This window comes from Balaenoptera borealis (genome assembly GCF_965194805.1).
Source record: "Balaenoptera borealis genome assembly, chromosome: 20".
In the NCBI taxonomy this organism is placed as follows: domain Eukaryota; kingdom Metazoa; phylum Chordata; class Mammalia; order Artiodactyla; family Balaenopteridae; genus Balaenoptera; species Balaenoptera borealis.
Window position 1 is genome coordinate 19,102,996 of NC_138879.1, and position 22,979 is coordinate 19,125,974.

Consider the following 22,979-nt stretch of genomic DNA (forward strand, 5'->3'; position numbering starts at 1 on the left):
ATCCCATTGCTCTCTCTGTTGCCCTGGTAACCAGCTCAGCAAGAAGAAACTCAAGCTCAGCAAAGCCCCCAGGTTCTCTGCCCTCCCAGCCTGCCTCTCAGTGGGCAGAAAGAAGGCGAGTGTTAAGGGGCAAATGGATCAGCCTTAGGTAGCCCTGCCCTATCCCCTTCCGGAAGTCCATGGGCTGGGCTCTCACAGTTTTTTGCTTCCATTTCCTCACAGGTGTTAATCATACCACCCTCTCTCCCTCTATTTCTTCATGGAGTGTAGATGCCCTGCCAACAATCCTCCCCACAAGGTCGGCGCACAGGCTTTGTGGGAGACTCAGAAGAGCCAAGGACTTAGAATCCCCAAGTTGTCTCCCAGCATCTGCAGCCCACTTAGGTTGGGTTGTCCCTCTAGAGCAGTGATTTTCAACCCTGGCTATATGAATCACTTGGGGATCTTTTAAAAAATACCGTAAACGTTGGCCCTACCTCAGAGATCTGATTTAATTGATTTGAGGTGTGGCCTAGGGAACAATATTTTTGAAAAGTTCCCTGGATTACAGTGTGCAATTGGGGTGAGAACCACTGCTGTTCTAGGAGGACCATAACTCGATGCTGGTTTTCCTCTCTGATTCAAGGTCTTGAACTTAGTCTATGCCTGACATCCTTGAGTAGTTGGAGGGTGCTGAGGTCTTGTTTCCCCACATTCCAGTTTCCAGAAGTCTCTTTGACCCTTTTATTTGCAGCCCCTACACCCTCCACACTGCCCAATTCTTCCCCCTTCCTAGCCGACAATCCCAAATCCTGCCCAGAGAGGACGTTACCAAGGCAACCAGTTTAATCTGGTAACTGTGGCATGTGCTGGGAGTGGAGCCCTCCCCTCTCCTTACTTGGTTCATAAAATGCCTGGGGAGCTCCAAGCCACTCCAGCCAGTTTCTCCTCTTAACCCCAGGGATATTAGGGTATCCAATAAAGTGGGTCCAGGAAACTGATACTTTGATCTTTATTCTAGCTTCTTAGCCAAAATTGTGCTCTCTCCTTTTTTATTACTGTTCCTTATTGCAAATCCACAAACAGATGGGTATGCAAAGCTTTATTTCTGTAAACACATGCTCTTGTACACATAGGACCAGATAAGCACACACAGTAACACATGTGTAATACACACCCTATTCAGTTCTACCACCACTCCCAGCCTTTAGCATTCCTGTCCCTGCCTGGTCTGTGCACAGTAAACAGAGGTGGGGCACTGTCCAAGGAGCCTCGACCCATCTGTTGCCTGGTGCCACTCTCCCACCTTGTTACCTTAACCTTGATGTGCTTATACTGTGCGTGTCTCTATACACCCCTCCTCCTGGGACAGTGTACCCTTAGGGACAGAATGCTCTGGGCATAGGATCAGGAATAAGGATTATTTGGAGTGCAAATTTGGTACCACTTTCCCCACTCCATGGTTATGTCACCTCTGGAGGGGATCTCTATGCCTGATGGTGTTGGTTGGCAGTTCTAGAGCTTGTCACCCATCTCCAGGGCTCTGCTTCCTCCTGCTGCCAGTAGGCTCAGGTGCCCTTGTGCCCCTGGTCTCCTCCTCCACCTGCCTACCGTCTCTTCTCTTCATCCTAATTAGACCTGCCACAACCTGCTGCTCCCTGCCTGGCTCCTACCTGCCTGCCAGTACCTGCCTCTCACAGGCCAGGCCCTCGCCACCTATGGTGCCCTACCAGAAAGGGCAGATGGGTACCGCCCCCAGTTCCAATGCCAATCCACCCGAGGCCTTCCCATCCCTTCTTACAGAAGCAAGATAAAGACCACATATTCCAGTGAGTATGGCAACAGAGCACACAGTCGAGATCGAGAGTGATGGACACCCAATCAGCAATTTTCGTAGGCCTCACCTGAATACAGGTAGGTGAGTCAAGGTTCATCCTGGTTCTTTGCAATGATACCAGGAGTCCTCGTAAGCCTCGAGCCAGGAAGCCCCTCTCCATTGGTAAATTACTCCCTCACCCTTGTCCTTAATGTCTGCGTCTGCTCTGAACCCAATGCCGGTCAGCCCTTACTGTTTCCCTCGCGGTCAGCCCCAAGTTGAAGCCTGGCGCGGCCCAGGGGGCGGGTCCATTTAGGGTAGGGGAGGGGACTGGGCGGGGACTGGAGGAGGGGGCGCGGTCTCAGTTCTGCCACCTTCCTCCCGGCCGGGAGCGCAGCCGCCGCCGCCGCCGCCGCCGCCGCCGCCGCCGCCGCGTCCTCTCAGCCTTGCGCTCCGCCCGCTGCCTCTGCCGCCGCAGCCCGGCCCAGGAGCGCAGAGCCTTGGGCACCGGCCCCACAGCCTAACCACCCTTCGGGCCGCGTGCGCTGCAGCCGGCATGGGGGGCCACTAAGAGCGGGCACTCCTTCCCTCTGGTACCTCCCCCGGTCCCTGGCCACTGGACTCCGGCCAGCGAACCTCGGGCACCTCTGGCCCCCAGTCCGGCGCCTGGCACGGCCCTCTGCTCTGACCCTCCGGCTCTGAGCACCGTGTCCCCACCCCCCCCGCCCGTGCCTGGGACACCTGGGTCCCCCGGCGGCCCCGAGCAGAGGGGCGGGGGGGGGGCATGAAGCCGCTGGAGAAATTTCTGAAGAAGCAGACGTCGCAGCTGGCGGGACGAACGGTGGCGGGAGGTCCCGGCGGGGGTCCGGGGAGCTGCGGCGGGCCTGGAGGGGGTGGGGGACCTGGCGGGGGCGGCGGTCTAGCCGGGGGACCGCGGCCGCTGCAGCGGCGTCAGAGCGTGTCTCGCCTGCTGCTCCCAGCTTTCCTCCGGGAGCCCCTCGCCGAGCCGGGTCTGGAGCCGCCCCCAGAGGAGGACGGAGGAGAGCCGGCGGGGGTCGCGGAGGATCTCGGCAGCGGGGGGCCCTGTTGGCTGCAGCTGGAGGAGGTGCCGGGGCCCGGGCCTCTCGGGGGAGGGGGGCCCCTGCGCTCCCCTTCCTCATACTCCTCAGACGAGCTGTCCCCGGGCGAGCCTCTGACTTCCCCACCCTGGGCCCCCCTGGGCGCCCCCGAGCGGCCGGAGCATCTTCTGAACCGGGTTCTGGAGCGGCTGGCCGGAGGGGCCACCAGGGACAGCGCCGCCTCAGGTAAGGGGCGGCTGGCTCATCTATCCCGGAGTAGGGGGTTGCCACCTGGTTCCTCTTCCTTTGCCCTTGGACGGTGGGTGGGGGTTGCCCTATGCCGAGCCTCGGCGTGGGGGGGGGGTGTTGAGTGGTCAGCTGGGGGCCTATGGGAGGAACAGACCTTTCTGCAGCAGAGAAGTGGCAGTGCCACCTTCCTTCCTGTAGCGGCCTCACCCACGGCTGCAGAAGAAGCTGAACCCCTTTCTCTCCTTAAGCCACCCTTCCTCTCACCTGGACATTTCATCTAGACCCTCATGGGTCCCTGATGCTGACTACCTCCTTCTGTGGCCCAAAATTAGGGCCTGACACACTAAGATGGAAGCTGCCCAGACCAGTCAGTGCAGCCCCCTAGAGATGGCCAAGCCCCAAAAGACCTTCCGGGAGTCCCCGATTCCGTTTAGAAGCCCCAGAGCAGAGGGCTGGCCCACTCAGTGGGGCAGTGCCAGACAGGCATACAGCCCAAGCTGCCTTTTGGGCTCTGGCAAAGGGATGCATTGTCCTTAGCAGCTTGGGGGGAGGGAGGTATTCTAGTTGGGGGCTGACTCAGAAGATATTTGTTGGGGGAGAGGCAGCTAGGCAGACATCAGGGCCCTGCAGCATCCCGGGGGGTCTGAAGCTCTCCGACTCCCACCCTTCCGGTGGCAGGCCTCAGCACATGGCCTCTTTAAAAAATAACCACACCCTGAGAAGCTTATTCCCTGAATGATGATGCTATTTTGCCACTCCCCACCAGCACCCCTACTAAGGGGATTTTGAGGAAACTGAGGCCTCAGATTGCTGGTTAGTGGCTGAGGTAGAAGACCGGAGGGTCTTTAGGGCTAGCTCTGGGCATTTCACTAAGCCCAGCAGGGTCTGAGGATTGGGAGCCCTGGTTGAGGGCCTAAAGATGGGGTTTCATGCTTTGCTCCCAGACCTTTGCAGGGAGTCCTAACCCAGATGTGTGGAATGGGGCTCCACTCCCCTAGATTTTTCTCAGCACCCAGGTACTCTCCTTGGCTCAGGTTGTAGTTGCCCTGGGGAGCTGACACCTTTTGGATTTAATTAGAAAAATATCAGACACACACAGCTCTCTTAACCATAACTTCCCGCCTACACCACACACCCTATGTCTCTATGACACATTCCCTGGGGAGGCTGTACATTGGACCAGAGCCTGCCTTGGAAGAGACAGACGCCAAACTGTAGCCCCCATAACAGCATCTCCCCCACTCTGCCCCCACGTTCCTCTTCCTTTGCTCTGTTTAGCTCTCCTGTGAGATAAAGTGTAGAGGAAAGATTTTGGGCATCCCTATTCCTCGTCCCCATCCCTGGAGCTGAGGGTCAGGGCTGGGGGGCTCAGACTCACTTTAAAAACTGGGCAGAGAGGAAAAGGGAAAAACTGTCTTTCCCCTTCCGCAGGGGCCTGGTGCCACAGACGCTGCTCAGTCTCCCCTGGGGAAGGACTCTTGAACTGATTGTCACCATATTATCTGGACTGGCAGGCTGGATCCCCAGAGTAACTGCTTTGGGGAACCCCAAACCAGTCCCAGAGTGAATGAGAATCAGCTTAACCTGCCACTCTGATATTCTCCAATATAACCAATGTTCTTAAGCCATCTCGGTTCCCTCCCAGGGCGTGTGGGAGGAGGGGACTTAGAGAAGGTACCCGAAACTAGCCAAAGGCTCTCAAAAGTCTAAGCAGCCCCACCTGCCCACTGTACTCTGACGCTCTGCTCGCCTCAGGCATGGTGAGAAAAGAACACAGACTCAGGAGTCTGGGTTCTTACTCCAGCTCCAGGCAAGTCCCTCCCAGCTCTGGGCCTCAGTTTCTCATTTGTGAAATGAAGTAGTTGAAGTAGAGGATCTTGTGTTGATTCTCCTGCTCCACCTTCATGGCTGGAATTGGAGGCCAGGGGATGGTGACCCGGGGGCCATCAGAAGCCTTGGTTTTGCCCTGGGGCAGTACCTGGGGACCTGGCCCTAACCTGTCCTGGTGAGGACACCTGGGTCCCTCCCTGAACCCTGCCTGTCTGTGTGTGCCAGGCTGCCCTGCCCCACCCCAGGGCTGGCTGCAAGTCAGGGCGACCTTGTACCTGGCTGACTGGCTGAGCCAGGCCCAGATGGGGGTGTGGAGGGGGAAAGGGTGGTGTGAGGAACCACTCCCCTCCACCCTTCCATCATTAACTCTTCCATCCCTGGGCATCCGGAGGACACAGGCTTTCTATTTCAAGGCTTTGGGATCAAAGAGATGGCAGTCGCTCCCTCTCCCTTTGAATGGGGCTGGTTCTCACCTGCCTAGTTGGAACTCAAATCTGTTAGGTAGGGAGTGAGGAGGGGCGGAGGGACACACACACACGCACACACACACGCTGACCCTAACCTCTGTGCTTAAAAGTTCTCTTTGTCTAGAGACACTTCTGGGGGCTACCTCTTCCTCTTTTTTTCAGGCAGATCTCAAGCTTGGTGTATTAACTGACCAGCTTCCCACACACACTGGAGAGAAGTGGGCGTGGCCATGCAAGCGCGCCCCCTCCTTCTCTCCAGCCGCCTTGGCAGCTGCCAACCCCACCCCCGCAGCGGCTGCCCAGAACCTTCACATGTGTGTGTGTGCGCGCGTGTGTGTGCGGAGCGTGACTGGGCAGGTGGCTGGGGCTCCAGCCTGGCTAAAGAGAATTTGCCCTCAGAGGCAAGAGAGGGGGTGGTGAGTGTCAAACTGGGCCCTGGAGGTGCCCTCCCGACATCAGTGGTGGCAATTGCTCTCTACAGATATCCTGCTGGATGACATCGTCCTCACCCATTCTCTCTTCCTTCCCACGGAGAAGTTTCTGCAGGAGCTACACCAGTAATATCCTTTTGTGGAGCTTGCAAAAGGGGTCAGGAGGGAGCCACCCCGCCTCACCCCACATGTGATGTGAGGGTCTAAGCTCTTCCCTAGGAAACACACCTGGGTTTCAATTCCAGGTTTTTCACTCACCAGCTGTGTGACCTTGGGCAGCTCACCTAACCTCCTGGGGCCTCAGTTTCCTCTTCTGTAAAATGGGGGTAAATAGCACCTGCCCTGCCTCTCTATGGGGCTGCTGTGGAGACCATTCTGACAGCAGATGTGGGAGTGCTCTGGAGACTGCAGAGCCCTGTATGGATGCAAGGTGTTATTACTCTACTAAGAGTGCCTCTCTCCCCACTGAATTATTGCTCCAAACATCTGGTTGCCCAGTGAGTTATTACAGGGTCTGATGTAAACATCAGGTCATGGCCGTGCTTTTAGTAGGGTCTACTAGAGACAAGCCACTGGCTGGGCTATTCATAGGGCCTCTCACCAAGTTATTCTAGGACCTAATTGTCAATGTCAGGCCAGTGAGTAGAATATCATAGGCTCTCTTAGAAACACCAGGCCTTACACTGAAGTATGGTCAGGCTTGTGGTTAGCACTATTGGCCTTTATCAGCCTGCTGTAAGCTCCAGGCTGTGGGCTGATCAGGGGTTGGGTGGGTCCAGGCAGAGTAGCTTCTAGTGAATTTTCTCAGGTGAAATTCAAACAGGCAGGAGCAGGAGCTGGATGTGGTCAAGTGGGTGCCATCCCTACCTACTCTGGCAAAAACCTGAGCTGGGGCATGAGGTGGTCTTGGTTCCAAGGGCCCTTGGAGCCCCTTTCTCCATGGCCCCAAACCTAGAGAATTTTTAGGGGTAGCCTAGCCTCCCATTGCCTCCCACACCCCTTCCCAGTGTCCTCAGGTCTGCCTGCCCAGGGCTTTTTCTTAACTTAGGGGTCAGCTTTGTTTGGGCAGGAGGCATGGAGGGCCCCGAGGGGCTTGGCCGGAAGCAGGCCTGTCTAGCCATGCTCCTTCATTTCTTGGACACCTACCAGGGGCTGCTGCAGGAGGAAGAGGGGGCTGGCCGCATCATCAAGGTGGGCCTGGGATGAGAAGGTGGGTGAGCAGACTGTGTGCTCTGGAAGGGGGCCCCTTTGAAGGAACCATACTTCTCAAGCTGGGTACCTGGAAGGAAATGATGCCAGTGAGCCTTAGCATGTACGGTTCTTCTGTGCTTGAAGGCATGGAGACCCTGCCCCGCCCTTGCAGAGAGTGATGCTTGAGACCCCTGCCCTCACCTTCTCTCTCCTCATCTCTGCAGGATCTGTACCTGCTGATTATGAAGGATGAGTCCCTTTACCAGGACCTCCGAGAGGACACACTGAGGCTGCACCAGCTTGTGGAAACAGTGGAGCTAAAGTGAGGGGAATAGGCTGGGGGAGGGGACAGGAAAGAAGTCCCCCTTGTTCCTCTATTACAGGGCTGGGTGCCTCTAGTCTTTGGGCTCAAGATGCTTTTATTTCATTCCCTTTCTCTTACTGGAGAGTAGCACAAAGCACTGTCTCCAGTCATTTTTGGGGTCCATTCTCCCATCCATTTATTTGTCAATCCAATGGTGTACTGATAAATATTGAACAGCCAGCACGTCAGGAAAAAGAGCCCTGGTTTATAGCTTTTGCTGATTCCCATGGTGTAAATTCTCTCACTGTGGTTGATTCCAAGCTACCAGTATGACATCACTGAATGTGAAGTTGGGAAGAGATGTGCAGTAGCAGGCCATTAGGTACTATCTTCACCATATAAATCCAACAGACGTAACTAACCTGAAGAGCATAGATAAGAGTAAAAGGTAGTGAAACAATTAGGAAACTACTTTTTTGGTAATAATTTGGCTTTAAGTTTATAAAACATATATATATGTGTATATATATATATATATATATATACACATATATATGTTTATATATAATTATATATTTTATATATATGTAAGTTTACATATATATGTATAATTAATTTTTGAATGGCTATGTTTAAAACCAGTTGGCAAAACTCCCCAAAATTTAACAATCTGCTCTCATGAACCAATGTGAGCTGGCTTCAGGACACTACTGCATCCATCCCTCCATCTTTTCAGCCCTTTCAGTTTCTCTCTGCTCCATCCCACCATCGTAACCCTCATTTAGGCGTCATTTTCTCTCACCTGGATTATCACCACAGCCTCCCATCCAGGGCTTCAGTTTATGGCTTTGTGTCTTTCTTATGCTGACCCCAGAGAGATCTTTCAAACTTGACAACATTGTGCTTCTGTTCCAAAAATATCCACGGCCCACCATTGCCTGTAAGATGAAGTTGCAACATCCTAGACCCTCTTTCTGCCTTCTGGTCATCCTTCCCATCTCATCTCCCACATCCCCCTTCACCCGTGACACTCCCTATACACCCCACCATTCCATGAACACCTTTGTGTTCCCAGCTTCCTGCTGTCACTTATGTGGTTCACCCCAGCGTGCCCTCCTCCCACCCCCTTCTCTTCCTGTTGTCCTTCAAGGTCCAGGTCAAATGCCATCCTCTCAGTGAAGGCATCTTTTAGCAGTAGCTGTCCCTCCCCTATACCAACATAACTCTTCTCGTACCTTTATTATATCACCTAACACCTCCTGCCTCGTGTTAGATGTAGCTGTATGCCCGTCTGTCTCCCTCCCAGACTGTGAAGTTCTTTTTTTTTTTTAATTTATTTTATTTTCGGCTGCGTTGGGTCTTTGTTGCTGCGCGCAGGCTTTCTCTAGTTGCAGCGAGCGGGGGCTGCTCTTCCTTGCGGTGCGTGGGCCTCTCATTGCAGTGGCTTCTCTCGTTGCGGAGCATAGGCTCTAGGCGTGTGGGCTTCCGTAGTTGTGGCACACGGGCTCAGTAGTTGTGGCTCGTAGGCTCTAGAGCGCAGCCTCAGTAGTTGTGGAGCACAGGCTTAGTTGCTCTGTGGCATGTGAGATCTTCCCGGACCAGGGCTTGAACCGTGTCCCCTGCACTGGCAGGCGGATTCTTAACCACTGCACCACTGGGGAAGTCCCCCAGACTGTGAAGTTCTTGTTGGCAAAATTCAGCAAACAGCTGATGACCTACACCTACCATGTGCCAGGCAGTGTGCTAGACCTGTAGGATGAAAATAAAATTCAGTCAGCTCTCAATCTTGTAAAAGAGATTAAGACATGAACATAAACAAATATTAGCCCAATGTCCTACAGCTATTAAGACGAAATGGTGACCTCTCCTGGTGGGTGGGATGGATAGAGAAGGATTCATGGAAGAGGTGGCATTTGATTTGGGTCATTCAGACAGTTGTCCCATGCTGGCCGTTGTCCTCTCTTCTTACCCCCTTCACCACTCTCTGAACCTGATGCCGGGGCATCCCTGACCAGTTCTGATATCCCTGATTGATGTTGCCTGCCTTGCATGCAGTATGCCTGGCAGGGCTTCCTGATGCCCAGCTGTGTCCACACCAGGATCCCGGACGAGAGCCAGCTGCCCAGCAAGCAGGTGAAGCCACTCTTCCGCCACTTCCGTCGGATAGACTCCTGTCTGCAGACCCGCGTGGCCTTCCGGGGTTCCGATGAGAGTGAGTGTGGACCGTAGGAGGGGTAGGGCTTCCTTAGTGGCTCCGGGGGCCCTGAGGGGTCTCCGGGTCTCGGGCACCCTCTGTGGAGTCTCCTTGTGTCATAGCACCAGTCCTTTTCACAGCATCTTTTTCAGAGGCCAACCAATTTCCGGTTGGGGTGGGGTGGGCAACAGAGGTGCCCAGGAGGGAACTGTGCTGATGCTGCCGTTCTGCCCACGGGTGACAAGCCACCTCCCGGTCTCTATCCAGTCTTCTGCCGGGTCTACATGCCTGACCACTCCTACGTGACCATACGCAGCCGCCTCTCAGCATCTGTGCAGGACATTCTGGGCTCTGTGACGGAGAAATTGCAGTATTCAGAGGAGCCTGCGGGGCGTGAGGATTCCCTCATCCTGGTAGCTGTGGCCTCCTCAGGAGGTGAGGGTCAGAAAGAGCTGGGCTGGTGGCAGGGCGGGGGGGGAGCACAAGAAAAGAAACTCACAAGCCCAGTGCCTTGGGGCAGGAGTAAAGGCTGAATTCTAGGCCCTGGCTGCTACTCCAAGTGTGGTCCTGGGACCCAGACACATGAGCATCACCTGGGAGCTTGCTAAAAATGCAGTATCTCAGGCCCCACTCCAGACCTGCAGAATCAGAATGTGCGTTTTAACAAGATCCCCGGGTGATTCCTATGCACGTTAAAGTTGGGGAAGCAGTGGTCCAGGCCACTTGGATGCTGCTCTGGGTGCCTGCCTCTTACTCACATTGGGATCTTGTCCTTTAACTTCCATGAGCATCTAAGGATGCTACGTCTTTGAGGCCAAAGACACAGGGTGGGCCTCCAATCCCGGTAGGAAGGCAAAAACCCTGCAATGTAGTCATAGCCTTATTTTCCTCTAATTCAGAAAAAAAAATTCCTGCTTTCCCAGTGTCACAGGGATGATAGACTAAGAGAAGAGCTATAAAGAAGGTTGGGAGCCAAAGGAGGTTATAAATGCAAGAGAACTCATTTTTTGAAAAATGTCAGATAAATATGGCATAAACTGGTGATGATATGAGTCCTGTTAGTCTAGAACATGTCTGTGCGGGATGAGGAGTTTCTGGAGGGGACGGCGGTGGTGGCTGGGGTGTGTGAGGGCTCAGGGGCCGGGGGCTGAGGCAGGGCAGCTCGTTCTCCTGCAGAGAAGGTCCTTCTCCAGCCGACCGAAGACTGTGTCTTCACCACGCTGGGCATCAACAGCCACCTGTTTGCCTGTACCCGAGACAGCTATGAGGCCCTGGTAAGAACTCCTTCACAAGCCTTGGCTGAGAGGGAAGGCTGAGAGGGACCGGGAGCAGAAATTGAGAAGCCCAGCCCATGTCCCTGCCTGCCACCAGGTGCCCCTCCCCGAGGAGATCCAGGTCTCCCCTGGAGACACAGAGATCCACCGAGGGGAGCCTGAGGACGTCGCCAACAACCTTACTGCCTTCCACTGGGAGCTGTTCCGCTGTGTGCACGAGGTGGGGATTGAGGCTGCAGCTGGGCTGGGGGTCTGGAGGGAGGCAGCGTCTGGGCTGAAAGTTCTGGTGAGGACACGCCCTTGCAGCAGCCCTGGGGCAGTGTGCCGCCAGAACCTCTCTAAGCCTTTGTTCCCTTTATCTTAAAAAAAAAAAAGCAAAGAGAGAGGAAACACCCCGTCCTACCCGCCCCCCTCCCGGGGTGGTTCAGGATCCGTGTGCTGCTGACACAGAACCCGACCCACGGTTAGAATTTGTAAAATATTCACTATTAAAGAAAATAAGGCAAGAACAATAATGTCGATCAGATGGTTCAAGCGCCTGGCACCGGGTAAGTGTTCAGTAGATGGTAGAGCATTATTAATGTTGGTTGTCTTTTCTCCCCCCTCTCTGTTGCATCCTGTCCTGTCCCGGTTTTTTTCTATTTTCCACCCCTCCCGCCCCCGCCCTCCTGCCTTACCCTGCTCACCGCCTCGCACTGCCCTCTTCCCACCCGCACTCCCCACGCCCTGGCGGCCCCTCCTTGCCACCGCGGGTGCAGCTGGAGTTCGTGGACTACGTGTTCCACGGGGAGCGCGGCCGCCGGGAAACGGCCAACCTGGAGCTGCTGCTGCAGCGCTGCAGCGAGGTCACGCACTGGGTGGCCACCGAGGTGCTGCTCTGCGAGGCCCCCGGCAAGCGCGCGCAGCTGCTCAAGAAGTTCATCAAGATCGCGGCCATGTGAGTGCGGCGGCCGCGGAGGGGGGAGGCCACGGCCGCCCGCCCCCCCCCCGCTGACCCCGCCTCCCGCCCCCGCAGCTGCAAGCAGAACCAGGACCTGCTGTCCTTCTTCGCCGTGGTCATGGGGCTGGACAACGCCGCGGTCAGCCGCCTGAGGCTCACCTGGGAGGTGATGAGACCTCTTCCCTTTCCTCTCCTCCCACCTGTGCTGGCCCACCTCGGGGGTCTTGGCCTCCACCCTCAGCCTTGACATTCCGGGCTCACCCCAAAGCGGCCTCCCGGGACCGCTGCTCGCCTCTAGGGAGCTTTTGTGCCGATCGGAAGGAGGCGCCCTCTTCTGGCAGATACAGCCCCGGAGCACACAGCAGGGCTGAGGGACCCGGTCCCAGGGCAGATTAGCAGAGGCGGATACCCCGGGGGGTGGGGGTGGGGGTGGGGGGGAGAGGGAGCAGTCCCGGCCAGGTCGCGGCCGTGGCTCTTGGATTTCAGACAGCACCCAGTGAGGCCTTGTACGTGGCACGTGCATCTGCAGAGGCCTCCATTTCCCCAGAATAACTCATTCCTCTGGGCTGCTTCAAGCTCCCCAGACCTAGCCCAAGGCTGGTTTTACTTTACCGCCGGCCAGCTTCCCAGCCTCCTGGGAGACACTCGGGCCCTTTCCCCCACTAACACCTGGGGATTAGTCAGGAGATCCCATGAAACCCAAGGAGCTCCAGACTCTGACATCTCTTCTTCCTTCAAACTGCAGAAGCTGCCAGGGAAATTCAAGAACTTGTTCCGCAAATTTGAGAACCTGACAGTGAGTGGGTTTGGCTCTTTTATCTGCCCCTGGACTGGCACCCCAGAGAATTTCTGTGCCCATAAACCTTCTACCTCAAGCTTCCCTTTCAAGGTTTTTTAGTGCCTGGGTCCCCCCACACCTACCCGCCCTTGCCCACCACGCTGGGAGGGAAGATGGGAGGATTGCTGCTCTGTTATCCCTGGAGGAGAGGGGAGAGCAGTTGAGCCCCAAACAAGACACCCAAACACGCCCCTATCTGATTGGAGATATTTCTAGGGTAGGGGCTGAGGGAGGGAGTGGGGGATGACTTTGGGGTACACTGGGCCTGTCTGTCCCTTCATCCCTCTTCTGTGGAATGCTAGGACCCCTGCAGGAACCACAAAAGCTACCGAGAAGTGATCTCCAAGATGAAACCCCCTGTGATTCCTTTCGTGCCTCTGATCCTCAAAGGTGAGAGTCACTTCCAAGCTATGTTCTTCTCTCCTCACTCTCCATGCCCCATTCTGACCCTCCATCCCCTCTGAACTCAGCTCTGTGTGTGCCCAACTAGAGAGGAGCGCCCCCAGATTGAGTGCGGTCGGGGGGAGGGGAGGGGCCCTTTGGACCTCCTCTCTTACCCATTTGCTTCTCTCCCCATCCCTAGACCTGACTTTCCTGCACGAGGGGAGTAAGACCCTTGTAGATGGTTTGGTGAACATTGAGAAGCTGGTGAGTGGCACTGCCAACCTCAGTCCCATGAGTGGGGGAGGGCTGGCATCCTCGCCCTCTCCTGGCATCCCCCCTAAAGGCGACAGCCTTCCTCATGGCTCCCAGCTTGCCTGAAAGACTCCTGACTGTCTCCCTGGGGGTGTCACTGTGACAACCTGCCCACGGGTGGCGAAACTGACAGGCAGCTCGGGGTGGGGGGGCAACTCTGCCTCCCCCTCACCTGGCACCCTATTGTACCCCTTCTTTGGTCCTTTAGAGACCCTCCAGAGCTGGGGACTGGAGGGAGTTAAACCAAGAGAGTTGGAGATTGGAGGAGGGAGAGCATTAGAAGGGGGAGCATCTTTCTGTGCCCTTTTCAGGACTCATTCCTTGTCATCTCCCAGCATTCAGTGGCCGAAAAAGTGAGGACCGTCCGCAAATACCGGAGCCGGCCCCTTTGTGAGTAACCCACGGCGTTTTGAGAGCGTTGCAGGTGGAGCTTTGACTGAGCCGGGAGGGTTCCTGGGAGAAGTCCCCACTTGAATGTTTATTTCCTTAAATGTGTCATTTCTCCATTCTCTCCTTGGCCTGCCCGGGGGCCCTCCTGCCCAACATCTGTCCCAATCCACACCCTTCTCCTCTGGCTGGTATGTGTGTAGGGGAAGAAGGGTGGCCAGCACCCTGACCGCCTCCCTGTCCTCACACCCCCAGGCCTTGATATGGAGGCCTCCCCACATCACCTGCAGACCAAGGCCTACGTGCGCCAGTTCCAGGTCATCGACAACCAGAACCTCCTTTTCGAGCTCTCCTACAAGCTGGAGGCCAATAGTCAGTGAGAACGGAGGCTCTGGCTGGCCCTTCACCAGGGACCTCGGGCACCTGGCACTCAAGCACTTTGCACGACGTCCCAACCCACATCTGACCTCTTTCCCCGGGAGCAGGAAAGAGTTGGGTGGACTTAGCCCTGGACTCATAAGCCTGTTCATCCTGCTGAAGTCCTCTCCGCCTTGCTCCTTCAAGCCCAAACCACACTCTGCTGGTGCCTGCCCTCCCAGGGAAAGGGGGGGGAGAGCTCCTTCCCCAGCCCCTCCCATAGAGGTCTATTCCGGAGATGGAGCGCCCAGCCTCCTCTTCCCAAGCAGACAGGAAAGCTGCCCCCCTTCCCATCTCGCAGAGCGGAGTTACGGGAGGGATTGGTGTCCTTCCTCTCCACCACCTGCCAGGCTTCTCCATGGCCAGGGCTGGGACCCCTAGATGGACCCCCGAATATTATATTTACCTTGTGTCTGTGCGGGTGTACGCGTGCGGGTGTGTGCGCCCCCTTTGAAGGAGCAGGAGAGCATCTGGTAGTTGAGGGAGGGTGTTGTGTGTGCCGGGGAGGGGGTCCTTCTGTTTGGTGCTACCCTTGTCTACTCTGCCCCTGGGACGGTGTGGGGTGCTTTCCCCGCCCCACCGCTCCCTGCCCAGCTCCTCTGCTGCCCTGCATGTCCAGGCCTTTGGGTAAAGCTGCTCGGGAGGGCAAGGCGCAGCAGCAGACGGGAGGGTTACCCGTCAGCCCTTAGGATTTCCCCACCTCAGGCCTCCCAAAGGTCCCTGGGTGGGCTCCCATGAGAGGGTAGAAGATGCTCAGGGAAACACCGGCCTAAGCTGCCTATTGGACCCTCCGTCTGCATTGCATGGGGGTGAGGTGTGGCAGTGTCAGGGTTGGGGTGCCTGCTGTCCATACTCCTGCTGTTGGGGTGTCTCACTGCTGAGCAGGGAGTTGTCACCTCCCTTCTGGCTCTCCTGTGGGATACCAACACACGGTCTCATCCTCCTCCCTGTCTTGACTCCCCCTTGGTCCTTCCCATCCGAGCTGGGGTGGGGTGGACCCCTGTACCTGGGGCAGGCAGCCCCCCAGCGTGGGGAAGGAAACGACAGAGACTGGAAAGGCAAAACTGGGCTCTGGCGATGCCTTTATTACCTCTCTGTCTCCCCTCCGTCTCCCATCACGGGCCTCCAGGGCTGAGGGGTGCAGGGCTCCCGGCAGCTACGGTGTGAGGTTTCCTGGTGCAGCCTCACCCTCCTTTCTGGCACCACCTCTTTCCCTTCCGAAGAGGCAGCAGCCAAAGCAGCCAAAGCAGCTGCCGTTCCTATTCTGAGAGTGTATATATTTTTTACCAAAAGCTCGGGAATTGTAAATTTATTTTTTAAAACTCAAAGAGGGAAAGAGCCTTGTATCATATGTAAACAGTGTATCATAGCTTATGTTGTACAGTCCCTTTTATACAGCGGTCTGTCTTGCTCCTGCCCCAAAAAAATGTCTGTAGACTCCCCACCCCCAGCACATTCACAGGTGCTGTGTCCCACCCCCTCCTTCCCTTACAGACAAGGACCTCTGTCTATCTACTCCTCCCTGTTCCTGCTGATGTGCCCTCCTCTCCCTGCAGCCGTGCTTCCTCCCGACCCCTCTCAGCAGCCTTGTCACTCCAGCTCTCACCATCCTCCCCAAACCCTGGGGCCCACTGGTCCAGTCTCGGCTGCTGCCCGCCCCTAGCCTTGACGCCTGCCCTGCTGCCGCCCAGGGACCTCCCGGACGCCTTCCTGTGCCCCACAGCTTTACCAGAGTGAAACGTGTGTACTGTACAGGCTCGGTTGTCATTGCAGAAACCTCCCGGTGGAGTAAAAGCTGATAAAAGTCTATGAATCAACCCACCTGCTGTTCTCCATTCTGTTTCTTTGAGCCTGGGGAAGGAAAGGCCGAGGGAGGAGAGAGGGAACCACCTCTCGGGGCTCTGGGCCACCTCAACCAGGCTGTTCTGGCGTGACTTTGAAAATGTGGGTGAGAGGAAAAGGTGCTAACCTTGGGAGAAATGCCACCTAGTGCCTGGGACTTGCAAGAGTGAATGTTTTCGTTCTTCCACGTTCCAGGTGCCATGGATATGTGATCTTGTTTAATTCTAACACTGTGAGGTGGAAGCTGGAAGCTGGGCAGTCCCAGCATAATGTCCAAGTTACAGGGCGAGCGAGGGGGCAGAACGGAGCCCCTAACCCAGATCTGTCTGCTAGAGACAGCATGCACGTTTTCTAGCCCAGGGGTCTCCAACCCCCAGGCGGTGGACCGGTAGTGGTCCGCGGCCTGTTAGGAACTGGGCCACACAGCAAGACATGAGTGGCAGGCGAGCGAGCAAAGCTTCATCTGCCGCTCCCCGTCACTTGCATTACCACCTGAACCATACCGCCCCCCTTCCGTGGAAAAATTGTCTTCCACGAAACCGGTCCCGGGTGCCAAATAGGTTGGGGACCGCTGCTCTAGGCACTACCCAGACAGCATGCACTCTGCACACAACCAGTACCTACCAGTTATGCTAAGATGTGGAGAATCTAGAGCCTCGTGTTAGGCTCTAATGAGAGCCTGAGCTCCAGGAGACATCATATACTCAAAGAGCTACATGTGAGCCCTTGACCTTCCCTCATCCTGCATCAGTTATTCCCTCAGTCTTCTGCATCTCAGAAAATGGTCCTCTCATCCACCCAAGTTTTCCAGGCAAGAATCTAAGACTCACCCTCGATGCCTTTCCCCCTCATCCCTCACTCATCTCATCGGCCCGGCCCGGCGGCTACAATTCCAGAACACAACCTGATCAGTCCACTTCTCTACGATTTCTCTATTACCACCCAGTCCAGACACTTTCATGTCTTCCCTGGACGACTGCACTAGCCTCCTACCTGGTCTCTCGGCTTCCTCTGTCCAACCTGCTCTTAACCTCACCAGTTGGGTCTCCACACTGCAGCCAGGGTGCTCTTTTACAAACCTAAATCAGATCATGTATGGCTCAACTTAAAGGGCAGCGATACCAGGTGTCAGTGAGGATGCGGAGTAACCGGCACTTTTATACATTGCTGGCAGGAGTCTAAATTGGTACAACCAGTTTGGAAAACTGTTTGGTCGTATCTACTAAAACTAAATGTACACCGTACCTGTGACCTAGCATTTCCATTCCTAGGTGTATACCCAAGAGAAATTAGTGCTTATGTCACCAAAAGACATGTACAATGGTGATCATAGCAGTTTTATTCATGATAAAGAAGTTGGAAAAAACCCAAGTATCCTTCAACAGGTGAATGGACAAATCAATTGTAGTATATTCTTATAATGGAATATTACATAGCAATGAAAAGGAACAAATGACTACTACCTGTGTAAATGAATCTCATAGACATAATATTGAGTAAACAAAGCCAGACATATAGACTACACACTGTATAAGTCTGTTTAGAGAAGTTAAAAAACAGGCAAAATTATGGGGATTGGAGTGAAAATAATGGTTACTCATGGGGTGGGAGAGAGTATTGAAGGGGTGTGAAGAAGCCCTCTGTGGTGATAATAATGTTCTGTATCAGGGACTTCCCTGTGGTCCAGTGGTTAAGAATCCACCTTCCAATGCAGGGGATGAGGGTTCGATCCCTGGTCAGGGAACTAAGATCCCACCTATGCTGTGGAGCAACTAAGCCCTCGTGCCACAACTAGAGAGCCCGCATGCCACAACTAAGACCCGACGCAGCCAAATAAATTAATTAACTAATTTTAAAAAATATGCCCTGGGGAATTCCCTAGTCTAAAAAAAAGTTCTGTATCTTTTTTTTTTTATTGAAGTATAGTTGATTTACAATGTTGTGTTTAGTTCCAGGTGTACAGCAAAGTGATTCAGTTATATATATATATACACATACATATATACATATGTATATGTACATATACATATGTATATATGTATGTGTATATATATATATTCTTTTCCATTACAGATATTGAATATAGTTCCTTGTGCTATACCGTAGGTCCTTGTTGTTTATCTATTTTATATATAGTAGTGTATATCTGTTAATCCCAAACTCCTACTTTATTCCTCCCCCACTTTCCCCCTTGGTAGCCATAAGTTTGTTTTCTATGTCTGTGAGTCTATTTTTGTTTTGTAAATAAGTTGCTTTGTATCATTTTTTTAGATTCCACATATAAGTGATATCATATGATATTTGTCTTTCTCTGTCTAACTTACTTCACTTAGTATGATAATCTCAGGTCCATCCATGTTGCTGCAAATGGCAATATTTCATTCTTTTTTTATGGCTGAGTAATATTCCATTGTATATATGTACCACATCTTCTTTATCCATTCATCCGTTGATGGACATTTAGGTTGCTTCTATGTCTTTGCTATTGCAAATAGTGCTGCTATGAACATAATGTTCTGTATCTTGACCTGGATGTGGTTACATGTGTGTGTGTGTGTGTGTCCATTGAGATTTATATATTTCACTGTAATGCTACAGTTCAACTAAAACAATTCTGATTATTATAACGCTCCTGTGTTTTTGATAACACTTAGATGAAAAATCAAAATTCTCTCTCTCTGACCTCACCTCCTCTCCCTTCTCTCACTCATCCCACTCCAGCCACGCTGACTGCCTTACTGTTCCCAAAACACATAACACTCATTCTTGTCTCAGGGATTTTACCTTTGCGCTTCCCTGAGCCTTTCCTGACTACTCTGATCCCACCCCCGCACACCCCCCGACTCTCTCTCCCCTAATCCTCCTGTGTTTTCTTCAGGGCTCTCATCACTACCTGACATCATCTACTCTTCTTTGTGTATTTGCTCCTCCAGCCCCCAGAATGTTAGCTCCATGAGTCTCTCTTGTTCACTCTTCAGAACCTAGAACAGTACTTGGCACCAAGAAGACCCTCGATACATATTTGCTGAATGAGTAAATTAGGTTGTTTGAAATAGGAGCCGTAAGAGGGGGACAAGACACAGGATGATAAATGCTCTAGGAGTTAAACCAAGGAGATTCATTACTCGTCTGGGGATAGGGGGGTGGGGGACAATAAGAGAAAACTCCTTGGGGGACTTCCCTGGCGGTCCAGTGGTTAAGACTCTGTGCTTCCAGGGACTTCCCTGGTGGCGCAGTGGTTAAGAATCCGCCAGCCAATTCAGGGGACACGGGTTCGAGCCCTGGTCCGGGAAGATCCCACATGCCGCAGAGCAACTAAGCCCGTGCGCCACAGCTACTGAGCCTGCGCTCTAGAGCCCGTGAGCCACAATTACTGAAGCCTGCGTGCCTAGAGCTCGTGCTCCACAACAAGAGAAGCCACCGCGATGAGAAGCCCGCGCACCGCAATGAAGAGTAGCCCCCGCTCACTGCAACTAGAGAAAGCTCGCGCACAGCAACAAAGACCCAATGCAACCAAAATAAAAAAAAGACTCCGTGCTTCCAATGCAGGGGGTGCGGGTTCAATCCCTGGTCTGGGCACTAAGATCCCACATGCTGTGGGGTGTGGCCAAAAAGTACACACACACACACACACACACACACACACACAGAGAGAGAAAACTTCTTGGAAGAGATGACCCAGTCCTTGAATCAGGCAAAGGGTTTGATGGGCAAAGTGTGGACGTGGGAGCATTGCTCAGCACTGAGAGCTGCCCCTCAGGACACGAGGTGGTCAGAGAGCCCTGTGGGCTGTATGGGGAGAGGATGAGCTTACTTAATAATGTTTCACCTCCTAGGCTGGCTTAGCAGTGAAAAAAAGGTGGAAATAATTTGGTGTGTAATAAATAAAATGTAATAAGATGCTCTCTGGATCTGGTGTACAGTGAAGAATTTAAGCAGTGCCCTTTGAATCCACTAGGTGTCGCCACCAAGATTACTTCTTACCACACTTGGGAATAGGGAGGAGGCCTGGGACGGGGAGAGCGGGGTAGAATCTTGAAACTCTCAGAGGGTCTATCTCCAGGCATGAGAAATTTGACCAGAATAACTCATATCTTTCATTCTCTGCCTTTCTACTGGCTCTTTCCCATTAACCGTTTAAACCCCTCTCAACTCTCCATTTTTACAAACTTTTTTTTTTGTGTGTGTAATCTCAGTTCCCTGACCAGGGATTGGATTTAGGCCACGGCAGTGAAAGTCCAGAATCCTAACCACTAGGCCACCAGGGAACTCCCTATAAACGCTTTCCTTCACCCGACATACCCGCTCTAGCTTCTGTACCCCCTCACTTCCAGTTCTAGGCCAAACTTCCTGAAAGGGTTGTCTCTACCTCCTCATGTCCCATTCATTGCTTTTTTACTTTGCCTTGTTTCCCCAACTTTTCATCATGAAAGATTTCAAACACAGAAAAGTTGAAAGATTAGTACAATGAATACTTAGATCTTTTTAGACTCTATAATTAACATTTTGCTAAATTTGCTTTTGTTCTCTCTGTCCACACACACACACACACACACACACACACACACTTTTTCTTTTGCCAAGCTACTTGAAAGTAAGTTGCAAACGTTAATATCATTTCATTCCTAAAAGCCTCAGCAGAAATCTCCTAAGAATAAGGACGTTCCCTTACATGTCTACCACAACATTATCACACCTAAGAAAATCAACAGTTGTCCCATGATATCAGCTAATATTCAGTCTATATTTAATTTTCCCAGGTTGTCTCAAAAATGTCTTTAAGAAAACTTAAAAAAAATCCGGATCTAATCAAGGTCCATGTGTTGCATTCGGCTGTTATTATCTCTTTAGCCTCTTAATCGAGAACAGCTTCTTTTCTTTTCAATGGCATTGACTTTTCAAAGTCTAGGACAGATGTCTTGTAAATTCTTGACTTGTCTGATTGTTTCCCCATGCTCTTGTTTACTTGCATCTCCGTCCCCTCTATAGAGTATAAGCTATTAGTTCTGTCTAGAGAGGAGTGTCCAATACAAATATAATGTGAGCCATATCTGTAATTAAAATTTTTCTAGTAGTCACATTAAAGAAGTAAGAAGAAACAAGTTAATTTAATACTTTATTTAACTCAATATATCCAAAATAATATCATTTCAACATGTAATCAATATAAAAATATTGAGACATTTTACATTCTTTTTTTTGTATTAAGTCATTGAAATCTGGTATGCATGTTATACCCACAGCATATGTCAATTCAGACTAATCACTTTTTTAAAATTTATTTTTTGGGCTTCCCTGGTGGCGCAGTGGTTGAGAGTCTGCCTGCCAATGCAGGGGACACGGGTTCGAGCCCTGGTCTGGGAAGATCCCACATGCCACGGAGCAACTAGGCCCGTGAGCCACAACTACTGAGCCTGCGCATCTGGAGCCTGTGCTCCGCAACAAGAGAGGCCGCGATAGTGAGAGGCCCGCCCACCGCGATGAAGAGTGGCGCCCGCTTGCCGCAACTAAAGAAAGCCCTCGCACAGAAACGACGACCCAACACAGCCAAAAATAAATAAAATAAACTAATTTTAAAAAAGAAAAAAATTATTAAAAAAGAAATTTTATTTTTTATTGACATATAGTTGATTTACAATGTTGTGTTAATTTCTGCTGTGCAGCAAAGTAACTCAGTTATACACATATATACGTTCTTTTTAAAATAAATTTATATATTTATTTATTTTCTTTTTTGGTTGCATTGGGTCTTCGTTGCTGCGCGGGCTCTCTCCAGTTTCGGCGAGCGGGGGCTACTCTTCGTTGCGGTGCGCGGGCTTCTCATTGAGGTGGCTTCTCTTGTTGCAGAGCACGGGCTCTAGGCGCGTGGGCTTCAGTAGTTGTGGCTCTCAGGCTCAGTAGTTGTGGCGCATGGGCTTACTTGCTCCGCAGCATGTGGGATCTTCCTGGACCAGGGCTCGAACCCGTGTTTGCCTAACTAGATGAATTTGAGCTTTTTCCAGGTCTTGTGGGAAAAGAAAACACCCCAGGACCTCCTCAACAGGGGAGTTTAACAGGACATTCTCCTTCATAAAGATGGGACCCCAAAGGACTACATACTCATGGTTAGGGTGAACCAGAAATAAACCTGTCCCCTCCTCCCTTGGATGTAGGGTTAATGGAGATAGATTCTAGGCTCAGATGATAATAGATTTTTCACACAGAATGTTCAGTAAGACAGTGAAAGTCATGTGGATAATTCTTGGTTGTGCAGAATGGTCCCTTCCATTGCCAAAATCTAGCATCCCTAACTCCTGCCTACCAAATGCCAGTAGCACGAACTTATCATTGTGATAAACAAAAAAACCACCACAGGGAATTCCCTGGCGGTCCGATGGTTAGGACTCCATGCTCTCACTGCTGAGGGCCCAGGTTCAATCCCTGGTCAGGGAACTAAGATCCCACAAGCCTTGCAGTGGGGCCAAAAAAAAAAAAAAAAGCCACCATGAATTTCCAACATGCCCCCATGGAGAACCACTGCCCCATGCTACACTGTCAAGTTGCCAGGGGCCAATTTGTGAAGGACTTTATTATCTCTCGTGAAAAGTTAGATTTTATCTCTAGGGCAAGAGGGAAACCAAGTTAGGCAAGTGTCCTCAGAGCAAAAGCCTGCTTCAGTGTTCCACTCATCTCTCTTTATGTCCCCTGCCTTCACTTACTTTGTTTGCCCTGAAAATTCCTCAATTTTCCATCAAAGCATTTAAGAGTTAAAAAAAAAAAATAGGGACTTGCCTGGTGGTCCAGTGGCTAAGACGCCGTGCTCCCAATGCAGGGGGCCCAGCTTCAATCCCTGGTCAGGGAACTAGATCCCACATGCCCCAACTAAGAGTTTGCATGCCACAACTAAACATCCCACATGCTGCCGCAAAGATCCTGCGTGCTGCAACTAAAAAAAAGATCCTGCATACTGCAAGGTAGATCCCACACGTGGCAACGAGGATCCCACAACGAAAACCCGGTGTAGCCAAATAAATAAATAAATATTAAAAAAAATTTTTATCTAGGATTTTTAGTTGTTAGGGAGAAG

The 22,979-nt window shown here is 52.4% G+C and overlaps 1 protein-coding gene across 9 annotated transcripts; it reads left to right on the forward strand.

Annotated features, from left to right (window-relative positions):
- The first annotated feature begins 115 nt into the window (after positions 1–115).
- RAPGEFL1 (Rap guanine nucleotide exchange factor like 1) lies at positions 116–15,888 on the forward strand. 9 transcript variants are annotated; one of them, XM_082373474.1, is made up of 16 exons: positions 116–1,893; positions 2,776–3,099; positions 5,881–5,959; positions 6,886–7,021; positions 7,246–7,343; positions 9,425–9,537; positions 9,787–9,954; positions 10,696–10,793; positions 10,891–11,013; positions 11,552–11,730; positions 11,809–11,899; positions 12,479–12,529; positions 12,874–12,961; positions 13,155–13,219; positions 13,579–13,657; positions 13,910–15,888. In XM_082373474.1, the coding sequence occupies exons 1-16, from the start codon at positions 1,815–1,817 to the stop codon at positions 14,032–14,034; spliced, it is 1,896 nt and encodes a 631-aa protein (XP_082229600.1). In that variant the 5' UTR covers positions 116–1,814; the 3' UTR covers positions 14,035–15,888. The 9 variants fall into 9 exon arrangements, with proteins under 9 accessions (XP_082229600.1, XP_082229601.1, XP_082229602.1 ...); XM_082373475.1 differs by lacking the exon at positions 116–1,893 and having other exon boundaries at positions 2,167–3,099; positions 13,579–13,691; positions 15,566–15,888; XM_082373476.1 differs by lacking the exon at positions 116–1,893 and having other exon boundaries at positions 2,167–3,099; positions 13,579–13,691; positions 15,628–15,682.
- The last annotated feature ends 7,091 nt before the right edge of the window (positions 15,889–22,979 follow it).